Source organism: Mus caroli, unplaced genomic scaffold (genome assembly GCF_978045245.1).
Source record: "Mus caroli unplaced genomic scaffold, Mus_caroli_1 scaffold_18, whole genome shotgun sequence".
Lineage (NCBI taxonomy): Eukaryota > Metazoa > Chordata > Mammalia > Rodentia > Muridae > Mus > Mus caroli.
This window is the reverse complement of record NW_028227273.1, coordinates 56,637,601-56,651,275: the sequence shown is the minus strand read 5'-3', so window position 1 is coordinate 56,651,275 and position 13,675 is coordinate 56,637,601. Positions and strand designations below refer to the sequence as shown.

Below are 13,675 nucleotides of genomic sequence, written 5' to 3'. Positions count from 1 at the left end.
CCCTCTCCTCTCCCTCTCCTCTCAAATGTTATCCCCTTTCCTAATTTCCCCTACAAAAATCCCCTACCCCCTTCCCCCTCCCCCTACTCCCCAACCCACCCACTCCCATTCCTGGTCCTGGCATTCCACTATACTGGGGCATAGAGCCTTCACAGGACCAAGGCCTCTCCTCCCATTGAAGACAGACTAGGCCATCCTCTGCTACATATATAGCTAGAGCTACAAGTTCCACCATGTGTTTTCTTTGATTGGTGGTAAAGTTCCAAGGAGCTCTGGGGGTACTGGTTAGTTCATATTGTTGTTTCTCCTATGGGGCTTCAGACCTCTTCAGCTCCATGAGTACTTTCTCTAGCTCCTTCATGGGGACCTTGTGATCCGTCCAATGGATGGTTGTGAGCATCCACTTCTGTATTTGCACCTCTCTCGGGCATAAGGATTTTTGGGCTGCAGATAAACAGCAATGACTGAGCTGTAGAAGAGAGTGACCACAATGAGGTGGGATGAGCAGGTCCCAAAAGCTTTCCTGCGCCCCTTTGCAGAGCTTATCTTCAGCACTGCCCTGGCAATGGCACCATAAGAGACAAGGATGAGGCTCAGAGGCACAACTACAATGAAGATACTAGCAACAGCCATCTGGATCTCATTATATGTGATGTCTCCACAAGAGAGTTGAATTAGAGATGGGACTTCACACACAAAGTTGTCTACCTGCCTGTGGGAACAAAAGGGCAGTTTGAGGGTGGGAGGTGTCTGAACTATGGATTGGACCAAACCTATAGCCCAAGCTATACCTGCCAACTGCTGACATAGGCAGGGGTTGATGACTGTGGCATAGTGCAGGGGCTGGCACACAGCCACATAGCGGTCAAAGGCCATTACAGTCAGGAGGATGCACTCTGTTGTACCCAGGGACATGAAGATGAAGAGCTGGACAAAGCATCCCAGGAAGCTGATGGCCTTTTCAGGGCCCCAGAGGTTGAACAGCATCTGGGGAACACAGGTTGTGGTGAAGCAAAGGTCCAAGAAGGAGCGGTTAGAGAGGAAGTACATTGGAGAGTGGAGCCTGGGATCCAGGGTGGACAGCAGGAGGATGAGTGTGTTTCCTAGGAGAGTGAGGAGGTAGGAGCACAAGACAACGAAGAAGAGAACCTTTTCCAGTTGTGGGTGTTCAGAGAAGCCCAGCAGGAAGAAGACCACAGGGGAGCTCTGGTTGACCATGATCTCCGTGTCTAGTTGGCAGGATGAGACTGTCAGACAATGTATTATTTTAATTTGTTTTGTAAAAGCACACTCTGCATACTTGTCAAAACATGTGAGGTATTTGTCTTCTCCTTCTACTCTCCAAGAGTCCTTCTTCCTTTCCCCTATTCCTTCTGGTCAAATGTTCTAGTGGCTGAGAGGAAGTCAGGAATGTCCTGGAAAATGGGTGGATTCTTCCTCTGGCACTTCTCACTTCTCACCTGGGGCAAGGAGGGTGATGAAGAACATGAATTCATTGATCAGTTAGTTTTCATTGTTTCAACCAACATTTGTTGAGCACCATGTAGAATTTGAACACTGACCCTTATGACTTTGTTCTTTATGAGTACCAGCAGTTATAAACAACTGTGTGGTTGGATCAATGACTTGATTGTAAACGTTAGTGTAGCATTGGTCTCATTTTCTAAGTGTAGACTTGGATTGTGGATGGCTCATATTTGGCCTTTGGTATACTATTTCAGGAGATTCACTCAGGGACAGGTGTCTGCCCTGTGGGTGAGATTTTCCCCGACATGAAATAATTAAATTTTCAGAGTGATCAGTTAACCTATTTTATTCTTTATCAGAAATTGTAGGAACACTCAGGGTGCTTTTGTGTAGAGCTCACTCTGTAAAAGCAGTCATTATGCTTACTAAAGTAAAAGCAAATGCCTTCTCTTCATTCAGAAAGGTCTGTCCTCAACATTTTATCTTACAAATATGGAATAAGAAAAGCTAAACAGAGGCTGGAGAGATGGCTCACAGTTTAATAGCACTGGCTGTTCTTCCACAGGTTATGAGCTCAATTCCCAGCAACCACATGGTGGCTCACAACCATCTGTAAAAGGATCTAATGCCCTCTTCTGGTGTGTCTAATGACAATGACAGTGTACCCATATATACATTAAATAAACAAATCTTTTAAAAAAGAGAAAGAAAGAAAAGCCACAGTTCCCCAAGGACATAGAATCCTAGCATCTGGCTGGCTCAGGCCGCAGGAGCTGTGAGTGAGGCTCAGCCTGGTTTCTGTAATGAGGTCATTTTTCAAAAATTAAAAAAAGAAGATGTTTAGAAATGGACAGCTGAAGAAGGTGTATTTTATTTTTCTTTTAATATAAAATAGCATTTAGTAACTTAATTTCCCCCCTCTTTTTCTTTTTGAGACAGTGCTACATTGTCAGTGGTACCGACTTCACCTTGAGTATGTATATATATATGTGTGTATACATATATATATATATGTATACACACACATATATATATATAATTTTGTTTAAATTCCTTCATATTGAAATCAAATCTTTTATTTTCAAACAAGATCAAAGTTACAATCAGATTTCAAGTTATCTACAATGAGTCCTGTACTACCATAAGTGGTATTAACCAAATTTTAGTATTTTTTATTTATTTGTACTTTGATTTTACCCCATTTCTTTAATTTGTAGTCCTGGCTGTCCTGGATCTCACTGTATAGACTAGGCTTTCCTAAAATTTAGAAATCTGCCTACCCCTGCCTCCTCAGTTGGGACTAAAGACGTGTGCCATTGATTTTTCTTTTCTTTTCTTTTCTTTTCTTTTCTTTTCTTTTCTTTTCTTTTCTTTTCTTTTCTTTTCTTTTCTTTTCTTTTCTTTTCTCTTCTCTTCTCTTCTCTTCTCTTCTCTTCTCTTCTCTTCTTTTCTTTTCTTTTCTTTTCTTTCCTTCTCTCTTCTTTTCTTTTCAGTTAATAAGAGGCATTTTTATTAAAAGAAGACTGACCAGAACCAGCAAAGAGAGAATTCTATAGATAAGGACCCAACCCTTTCAAGCTAAAGGATTATATGGCAAAACCTAAAAAGTAACAATTTTGGGCAGCCAAAGCAACTCATAACTTCTCCCAGAGAAGACAAGGCTTGATTTAGTGACATGTCCAGCAGATGCCTCAGTCATGCAAGCAAGCAGGCAGTTTGTAGAAAGCAGAACTTAACCATTAGCCTGTATCATCTTGTGACCCATCATCACTTAATAGGAATAGCTGAGGCACTGAAATATTTTGCTACTTTCAGCAATTATTTAAGAGTAGCTCAACTGGTACCAGGAGGTGGTCTATCTCAGGCTACCTGATAGGGTACATTCAAGATAGAGTAATTACTTGAGGGCTTATGCAACCTAAAAACAATTTTGTTTTTACAAGCCTAGCACAATAAATGTATCCTCTAAACACAATGTTCACCATCACAAAGGCAGCCCTGCTAGCTTAGTCAGAGGTGTAAGACTAATGTGGTAGTTTCAAGGTTTTTTTTCTTGGTATAGGAACAAACCCCTCCATGGTGTAATTAGAAAGAAGAGAAAGAGGCCTGGTACAAAGAAAATGATATCTGGGAAAATAGCAATCACAAGAAATTCAAACCTTTTACAGAAAAAAAGTACATTTTTTTTCCTTTCAGTAAAACATTGGTATAGATAAATGTGCACATTTTGTTAATATTTTCAGTGCAAAAAAGGAAAGGATTTGTGTCTCAACTCTTTTTTCACATTTTTATAAAAATATCTCCATAACTTTGAGAGTAGATCAAAGAGATGCTCATTGTGTGTGGTGGTGGTGGTGGTGGTGGTGTGTGTGTGTGTGTGTGTGTGTGTGTGTGTGAAATGGACCAGAGGGTCGAGTGCTTGCTGTTTAATCATGGTGGCTGGAGTTCAGATTCCAGGACCCACAGAAAATACCCACCTCTGTAACTACAGCTACAATTGAATTCTGCCTACTGTTTTCTAAGGAGGAGTTCAGGGTTTGTGTTACTGCTAGGATTGTAACCAAAGCAGTGGTGTATCTTTCTCAATGGATCCTATTGACAATGGTGATATTTTATTTATTCTCTTTGGGATTGATCCTTTGTGACATGGTTCCAGTTTCACAAGTTTCCTCCAATATTGAAACACTGAACCATTCCACACTCCATTCGCTATGAAAAGAAGTTCATGAGGCAGGACAGCAACTCAAAAGACCTCAAAATGGTCCCTGAAACTGATCAAATTCAGTAGGTTCTTTCGCTACCAGAGAGCAATAAAGGCTGAGAGTCCCTCTCATATGAAAGGAAGCTGAGCTTCAAAGAAGACTCTCAAAAGAGCCACCCTCATACCAGCTGTCTGGCAGAAGTTTAGACCAACTGAGGTACCTGGAAAAGACATTCTCCAGCCCTTTGAGCCATCCACAGCTGTGCAGTTTCTCCAAGTTCCCAGGTTTTGTGAGCTGTCACCCATGCTGGGTAGGCTTTGATGATGCAGCTGTTTTTTAGCCATTTCTGCTCCTGTAAGTAACCCTTCACCCATATTCCTATATGTAACCCCAATAAAACGTATCAGTTCACCAAGTAGGACTTTGGTTGTATGGGCACTTTGGTCTGTCCTGGGTTCCTTATGCAGAGGAGAAACTAGTTTTGTCACACAACACTACCTACTAGGTTTTATGACTGTAAAATTCTATTTATTCTTTGTAATTAGCAAGCATATTGTGTGTGAGAAGATATTTAGAAGGGCATTTAAATTTCTAAAATTGACCATGATGAGACAGTTTCCTAAAAGACAAACGTACTAGTCAGGACCAGCTGAACTATGCTGAGAGGAATTAGATAACCCTGTGCTCTGCCGAAGAACTGAGATATGTATCAATACATTCAAACTGCCCACTGGGGAAGGGAGTGCTTTGAAACCCTGGACCAAGTTGGGGTTGGGGAGGGCTTCCACCCTCCAAAAACTTTGCTTAGTGTTCTTTCAGGTGACAACACACCCAGCAATGGAACCTTGAAGGCTGTATCTAGGGGCAACCGTCTGTGTTAAACATCATTTGTGAGGTTGCCTCTGATGTGGTAGCTGCTAGTTTTAGGCCTGGTGTCTTACTAGTGATTAACTAGGACGATTAGTCAGATTTCGACGTTTTGGCTATTTAGCTGGTTACAGCACCCAAGAAGGATACTTCTGAGAAAGTATTTTAGAAATCCTCCAACTTTTTCAGAGTGGACCCCTGGTGAACTGCCAACCTCTGACTATTCACCAATCGGTCTCTGATATTGACAGCTTAATTATCTTCATTCTTTGACTGACCCTGACCTGTATAGTCAACTGTTTATAAAGGAGCCTCAAAAGGTTTGCAACCTTGGACCAACCATCTACTGAAAGAAGTGATTCTTCGGACATCAGAGTGAATGACCCAAGAGTACCCACCTGGCATAAGGTTGCTTTCCCTTGGAAATTAAAAAAGCAGTACTATACCGGCCCTCGAAAAAGCAGTCCAAGCAGTTGTCCACGTGGCAACCTAAACAGCATGGGTTGGAGATGAAGCCCGAAGCTTCAGGAAATGGGCGAAAAAGGAAATACCAGGATGAAAGTGGGACAGAGATAGAGTCTGAAACTTTGGGACAAGGTCCAAAAAGGGAATGCCAGGATGGGAGAGGGATGGTATTTAAAGAGCCTGGAAAGGCTCAGAAGAAGTCCCCTCAGGAGCCTCAGGACCTAGAGCTTCCAAGAGAACAGCCTAGCTGGGTCAGGTATAGAAACCCCAGCGAGAGTCTCCAAACAACTAAAACCCCTAGAGTTGACTGAAGGTCCTCCAGAGCAGGCTGTAACTGGGAAGAAGCCTGCTGATGGTGGCAAGGGAGGAAAACGAACAAAGCCCCCCAAAGGAAAAATACAGAAGTTTGCTTCAACACCTTCAGTGAGACCAAGATGTGAGGTAGGACCTACACAGGCCTCACCCAATCCTTACAAACACCTGGAAGATCAAAGGGGGCAAGTCAGGAGACAATCATGGATCATAAACAACTCAAAGAGAGATCGAGAACCATCTACTGTTGTTGCTCTAAAAGAATGTCTTTCACCAGAGGAGAGAGAGAAGTGGTGTTCTGAGGAGAAATCTGTTACAGAGAAGAAAGCTTGTGTAAAGGGTGAAGGAAAAAGGGGGAATAGCTTGGAGCTGGGAACATGGGCTCAGATCATCCTGGATAGTGGCAGAGGCAATAGCTTACTCCCTGTCTTAGTCAGGGTTTCTATTCTTGCACAAACATCATGACCAAGAAGCAAGTTGGGGAGGAAAGGGTTTATTCGGCTTACACTTCCATGCTGCTGTTCCTCACCAAAGGAAGTCAGGACTGGAACTCAGACAGGTCAGGGAGCAGGAGCTGATACAGAGGCCATGGAGGGATGTTCTTTACTTGCTTGCCTCCCCTGGCTTGCTCAGCCTGCTCTCTTATGAGAACCAAGACTACCAGCCCAGAGATGGTCTCACCCACAAGGGCCTTTCCCCCTTGATCACTAATTGAGAAAATGCCTTACAGTTAGATCTCATGGAGGCATTTCCTCAACTGAAGCTCCTTTCTCTGTGATAACTCCAGATGTGTCAAGTTGACACAAAAATAGCCAGTACACTCCCCAACAAGATGGCAGTACTTGCAGCAGAGAAAAAGCCTCTCACAGAACAAGAAAAGTGCAGAGAAATGGAATAAATCCTTGATATTACAGAGGAAATAGAGAAAGAAATTGAGAATGCACTGGGTCCAGGACCCCAAGAGGAAATCCTAAGTTCCAGATTCAAGTAGCAAATCACCAGAGGAGATATCCAGACCCTGAAGAATGGTCAGTGGCTCAATGATGAGGTCATCAATTTCTACATGAACCTTCTGGTTGAGAGAAATGAAAACCAAGGCTCCCTGCTCTTCATGTCTTTAGCACTTTCTTTTTTTTAATTTTTAATATTTTTTATTACATATTTTCCTCAATTACATTTCCAATGCTATCCCAAAAGTCCCCCATACCTCCCCACACTTCCCTACCCACCCATTCCCATTCTTTTGGCCCTGGCATTCCCCTATATTGGGGCATATAAAGTTTGCAAGTCCAATGGGCCTCTCTTTCCAGTGATGGCCAACTAGGCCATCTTTCGATACATATGCAGCTAGAGACAAGAGCTCCGGGGTTCTGGTTAGTACATCATGTTGTTCCAACAATAGGGTTGCAGATCCCTTTAGCTCCTTGGGTACTTTCTCTAGCTTCTCCATTAGGAGCCCTGTGATACATCCAATAGCTGACTGTGAACATCCACTCCTGTGTTTGCTAGGCCCCGGCATAGTCTCACAAGAGACAGCTATATTTGGGTCCTTTCAGCAAAATCTTGCTAGTGTATGCAATGGTGTCAGCGTTTAGAAGCTGCTTATGGGATGGATCCCTGGATATGGCAGTCTCTAGATGGTCCATCCTTTCATCACAGCTCCAAACTTTGTCTCTGTAACTCCTTCCATGGGTGTTTTGTTCCCAATTCTAAGAAGGGGCATATTGTCCACATTTTGGTCTTCATTCTTCTTGAGTTTCATGCGTTTAGCAAATTGTATCTTATATCTTGGGTATCCTAAGTTTTGGGCTAATATCCACTTATCAGTGAATACATATTGTGTGAGTTCCTTTGTGATTGTGTTACCTCACTCAAGATGATGCCCTCCAGGTCCATCCATTTGGCTAGGAATTTCATAAATTCATTCTTTTTAATAGCTGAGTAGTACTCCATTGTGTAAATGTACCATAATTTCTGTATCTATTGCTCTGTTGAGGGACATCTGGGTTCTTTCCAGCTTCTGGCTATTATAAATAGGGCTGCTATGAACATAGTGGAACATGTGTCCTTCTTACCGGTTGGGACATCTTCTGGATATATGCCCAGGAGAGGTATTACTGGATCCTCCGGTAGTACTATGTCCAATTATCTGAGGAACCGCCAGACTGATTTCCAGAGTGGTTGTACAAGCTTGCAAACCCACCAACAATGGAGGAGTGTTCCTCTTTCTCCACATCCTCGCCAGCATCTGCTGTCACCTGAATTTTTGATCTTAGCCATTCTGACTGGTGTGAGGTGGAATCTCAGGGTTGTTTTGATTTGCATTTCCCTGATGATTAAGGATGTTGAACATTTTTTCAGGTGCTTCTCTGCCATTCGGTATTCCTCAGGTGAGAATTCTTTGTTCAGTTCTGAGCCCCATTTTTTAATGGGGTTATTTGACTTTCTGGAGTCCACCTTCTTGAGTTCTTTATATATATTGGATATTAGTCCCTTATCTGATTTAGGATAGGTAAAGATCCTTTCCCAATCTGTTGGTGGTTTTTTTTGTCTTATTGATGGTGTCTTTTGCCTTGCAGAAGCTTTGCAGTTTCATGAGGTCCCACTTGTCAATTCTCGATCTTACAGCACAAGCCATTGCTGTTCTATTCAAGAATTTTTCCCCTGTGCCCATATCTTAAAGGCTTTTCCCCACTTTCTCCTCTATAAGTTTCAGTGTCTCTGGTTTTATGTGAAGTTCCTTGATCCACTTAGACTTGACGTTAGTACAAGGAGATAGGAATGGATCGATTCGCATTCTTCTACATGTTAACAACCAGTTGTGCCAGCACCATTTCTTGAAAATGCTGTCTTTTTTCCACTGGATGTTTTTAGCTCCCTTGTCAAAGATCAAGTGACTGTAGGTGTGTGGGTTCATTTCTGGGTCTTCAATTCTATTCCATTGGTCTATTTGTCTGTCACTATACCAGTACCACGCAGTTTTTATCACAATTGCTCTGTAGTAAAGCTTTAGGTCCGGCTTGGTGATTCCACCAGAGGTTCTTTTATCCTTGAGAAGAGTTTTTGCTATCCTAGGTTTTTTGTTATTCCAGATGAATTTGCAGATTGCACTTTCTAATTCGTTGAAGAATTGAGTTGGAATTTTGATGGGGATTGCATTGAATCTGTAGATTGCTTTTGGCAAGATAGCCATTTTTACAATGTTGATCCTGCCAATCCATGAGCATGGGAGATCTTTCCATCTTCTGAGATCTTCTATAATTTCTTTCTTCAGAGACTTGAAGTTTTTATTATACAGATCTTTCACTTCCTTAGTTAGAGTCATGCCAAGATATTTTATATTATTTGTGACTATTGAGAAGGGTGTTGTTTCCCTAATTTCTTTCTCAGCCTGTTTATTCTTTGTGTAGAGAAAGGCCATTGATTTGTTTGAGTTAATTTTATATCCAGCTACTTCACCGAAGCTCTTTATCAGGTTTAGGAGTTCTCTGGTAGAATTTTTAGGGTCACTTATATATACTATCATATCATCTGCAAAAAGTGATATTTTGACTTCATCTTTTCCAATTTGTATCCCTTTGATCTCCTTTTGTTGTCGAATTGCTCTGGCTAGGACTTCAAGTACAATGTTGAATAGGTATGGAGAAAGTGGACAGCATTATCTAGTCCCTGATTTTAGAGGGATTGCTTCAAGCTTCTCACCATTTACTTTGATGTTGGCTACTGGTTTGCTGTAGATTGCTTTTTATCATGTTTAGGTATGGGCCTTAAATTCCTGATCTTTCCAAGACTTTTATCATGAATGGGTGTTGGATCTTGTCAAATGCTTTTTCCGCATCTAAGGAGATGACCATGTGGTTTTTGTCTTTGAGTTTGTTTATATACTGGATTATGTTGATGGATTTCCGTATATTGAACCATCCCTGCATCCCTGGGATGAAACCTACTTAGTCAGGATGGATGATTGTTTTGATGTGTTCTTGGATTCGGTTAGCAAGAACTTTATTGAGGATTTTTGCATCAATATTCATAAGGGATATTGGTCTGAAGTTTTCTATCTTTGTTGGGTCTTTTTGTGGTTTAGGTATCAGAGTAATTGTGGCTTCATAGAATGAGTTGTGTAGAGTACCTTCTGTTTCTATTTTGTGGAATAGTTTGTGAAGAACTGGGATTAGATCTTCTTTGAAGGTCTGATAGAACTCTGCACTAAACCCATCTGGTCCTGGGCTTTTTTTGGTTGGGAAACTATTAATGACTGCTTCTATTTCTTTGGGGGATAGAGGGCTGTTTAGATCATTAACCTGATCTTGATTCAACTTTGGTACCTGGTATCTGTCTAGGAACTTCTCCATTTCATCCAGGTTCTCCAGTTTTGTTGAGTATAGCCTTTGGTAGAAGGATCTGATGGTGTTTTGGATGTCTTCAGGATCTGTTGTTATGTCTCCTTTTTCATTTCTGATTTTGTTAATTAGAATGCTTTCCCTTTGCCCTCTAGTGAGTCTGGCTAAGGGTTTATCTATCTTTTTGATTTTCTGAAAGAACCAGCTCCTTGATTGGTTGATTCTTTGAATAGTTCTTCTTGTTTCCACTTGGTTGATTTTGCCCCTGAGTTTGATTATTTCCTGCCGTCTACTCCTCTTGCGTGAATTTGCTTTCTTTTGTTCTAGTGCTTTTAGGTGTGTTGTCAAGCTGCTAATGTGTGCTCTCTCTAGTTTCTTTTTGGAGGCACTCAGAGCTATGAGTTTTCCTCTTAGAAATGCTTTCATTGCGTCCCATATGTTTGGGTATGTTTTGGCTTCATTTTCATTGAACTCTAAAAAGTCCTTAATTTCTTTCTTTATTCCTTCCTTGACCAAGGTATCATTGAAAAGAGTGTTGTTCAGTTTCTATGTGAATGTTTGCTTTCTATTATTTATTTTGTTATTGAAAATCAGCCTTAGTCCATGGTGATCTTATAGGATGCATGGGACAATTTCAATATTTTTGTATCTGTTGAGGCCTGTTTTGTGACCAATTATGTGGTCAATTTTGGAGAAGGTACCATGAGGTGCTGAGAAGAAGGTATATCCTTTTGTTCTAGGATAGAATGTTCTGTAGATATCTGCCAGATCCATTTGATTCATAACTTCTGTTAGTTTCACTGTGTCCCTGTTTAGTTTCTGTTTCCATGATCTGTCCATTGGTGAAAGTGGTGTGTTGAAGTCTCCCACTATTAATGTATGAGGTGCAATGTGTGCTTTGAGATTTACTAAAGTTTCTTTAATGAATGTGGCTGCCTTTGTATTTGGAGCATAGATATTCAGGATTGATAATTCCTCTTGGAGGATTTTACCTTTGATGAGTATGAAGTGCCCCTCCCTGTCTTTTTTGATGACTTTGGGTTGGAAGTCAATCTTATCAGATATTAGAATGGCTACTCCAGCTTGTTTCTTCATACCGTTTGCTTGGAAAGTTGTTTTCCAGCCTTTCATTCTGAGGTAGTGTCTATCTTTTTCTCTGAGATGAGTTTCCTGTAAGCAGCAAAATGTTGGGTCTTGTTTGTGTAGCCAGTTTGTTAGTCTATGTCTTTTTATCGGGGAGTTGAGTCCATTGATATTAAGAGATATTAAGGAAAAGTAATTGTTGTTTCCTGTTATTTTTGTTGTTAAAGTTGGCATTCTGTTCTTGTGGCTGTCTTCTTTTAGGTTTGTTGAGGGATTACCTTCTTGTTTTTTCTAGGGCGTGGTTCCTGTCCTTGTATTGTTTTTTTTCTGTTATTTTCTTTTGAAGGGCTCGATTGGTGGAGAGATAATATGTGAATTTGGTTTTGTAGTGGAATACTTTGGTTTCTCCATCTATGTTAATTGAGAGTTTGGCTGGGTATAGTAGCCTGGGCTGGAATTTGTGTTCTTTTAGTGTCTGTATAACATCTGTCCAGGATCTTCTGGCTTTCATAGTCTCTGGTGAAAAATCTGGTGTAATTCTCATAGGCTTGCCTTTATATGTTACTTGGCCTTTTTCTCTTACTGCTTTTAGTATTCTGTCTTTATTTAGAGCATTTGTTGTTCTATTTATTATGTGTCGGGAGGTATTTCTTTTCTGGTCCAGTCTATTTGGAGTTCTGTAGGCTTCTTGTATGTTCATGGGCATCTCTTTCTTTAGATTTGGGAAGTTTTCTTCTATAATTTTGTTGAAGATGTTTGCTGGTCCTTTGAGTTGAAAATCTTCATTCTCATCCACTCCTATTATCCTTAGGTTTGGTCTTCTCATTGTGTCCTGTATTTCTTGGATGTTTTGAGTTAGGATCTTTTTGCGTTTTACATTTTCCTTGATTGTTGTGCCGATGTTCTCTATGGAATCTTCTGCACCTGAGATTCTCTCTTCCATCTCTTGTTTTCTGTTGCTGATGCTCGTATCTATGGTTCCAGATTTCTTTCCTAGGGTTTCTATCTCCAGTGTTGCCTCATTTTGGGTTTTCTTTATTGTGTCTACTTCCCTTTTTAGGTCTAGTATGGTTTTGTTCATTTCCATCATCTGTTTGGATGTGTTTTCCTGTTTTTCTTTAAGGATTTCTACCTGTTTGATTGTGTTATTCTGTTTTTCTTTAAGAACTTGTAACTCTTTAGCCATGTTCTCCTGTAATTCTTTAAGTGAGTTATTAAAGTCCTTCTTGATGTCCTCTACCACCATCATGAGATATGCTTTTAGATCCGGGTCTAGCTTTTCCGGTGTGTTGGGGTACCCTGGACTGGGTGAAGTGGGAGTTCTGGGTTCTGATGATGGTGAGTGGTCTTGGTTTCTGTTAGTAAGATTATTACATTTACCTTTCTCCATCTGGTAATCTCTGCGGTTAGTTGTTATCGTTGTCACTGTTTAAAGATTGGAGCAGACTCTGTGTTCCACTCACCAGAAGTCTCAAGATCCTGTGGCGGGTGTCGTGGGTAGCTGGCGGGTGTCAGCCAACCCAGAGCTCTAGCTACCCCGGTGCTGGTCAGGCCGGAAGAGGCTTGTGGCCCTACTCAGGCCGGATTTCTGCCTCCCCAACCAAAGCAGTCTCAGGTCCCGCGTGATTGGACTGGAGCAGAAGCTGTGTTCCACTCACCAGAAGTCTCAAAATCCTGTGGCGTGTGTCGTGGGTAGCTGGCGGGTATCAGCCGACCCTGCGTTCTAGCTACCCCGGTAGCACTTTCTTTTACCCCAAGCTAAAACATAGTGGTTACAGTTCCTTGAAAAGATGGACTCGAGGCATCAATCTCTTTGAAAAAGAACTCATCTTGGTGCCTATTCACCAGAAGGTACATTGGAGCTTGGTGGTAATCGATTTAAGAAAACGAAGTATTGTATACCTCGATTCTATGGGACAGATAGGGAAGTCTATCTGTGAGACCATCTTCCAATATTTACAAAAGGAAAGCAAGACACGCAGGAACATTGAACTGTTGTACCCTTTGGAGTGGAAGCCGTACAGTATGACATTAGAGGAGATTCCTCTGCAACTGAATGGGAGTGACTGTGGAATGTTTACCTGTAAATATGCAGATTACATTGCTAGGGACCAGCCTGTGACCTTTTCTCAGCAACACATTCCCACTTTCAGGAAGAGGATGGTATGGGAAATCCTGCACAGTCAATTACTGTAACAACACCCACCTGGTTGCTATGGTCTCCCATCCCTGTTCTTTTCCATCGCTGTTTCTATTATACCTCAGGTAGAATGAGTTGAAGAGATATAAAACAGGTACTGAGCTGTCTCACTGGATGAAGCCCACTCTCTTCAATATAGTCCTAGCGTGGGATGTGGGACTGATGCCCTAATGCTATCTCTAGAGTGCATGCAACTATTGCAAGCTTAGAAACTGCTGCTGCCCAACCCACAGGAGACC

At 41.5% G+C, this 13,675-nt stretch overlaps 1 protein-coding gene and 1 pseudogene across 1 annotated transcript; one reads left to right on the top strand and one right to left on the bottom strand.

Annotated features, from left to right (window-relative positions):
- Positions 1 to 357: 357 nt before the first annotated feature.
- LOC110283880 (olfactory receptor 2H2-like) lies at positions 358 to 1,218 on the bottom strand. Its single transcript, XM_021149432.1, has one exon. It carries the CDS (start codon positions 1,216 to 1,218, stop codon positions 358 to 360), a length of 861 nt encoding a protein of 286 aa, XP_021005091.1.
- On the top strand, positions 1,217 to 13,432 carry LOC110294843 (sentrin-specific protease 2-like; annotated as a pseudogene).
- The last annotated feature ends 243 nt before the right edge of the window (positions 13,433 to 13,675 follow it).

What these genes read in the sequence shown, in the direction of transcription:
- LOC110283880 (XM_021149432.1), bottom strand. Translation starts at nt 1,218, where the DNA reads ATGGTCAACCAGAGCTCCCCTGTGGTCTTCTTCCTGCTGGGCTTCTCT.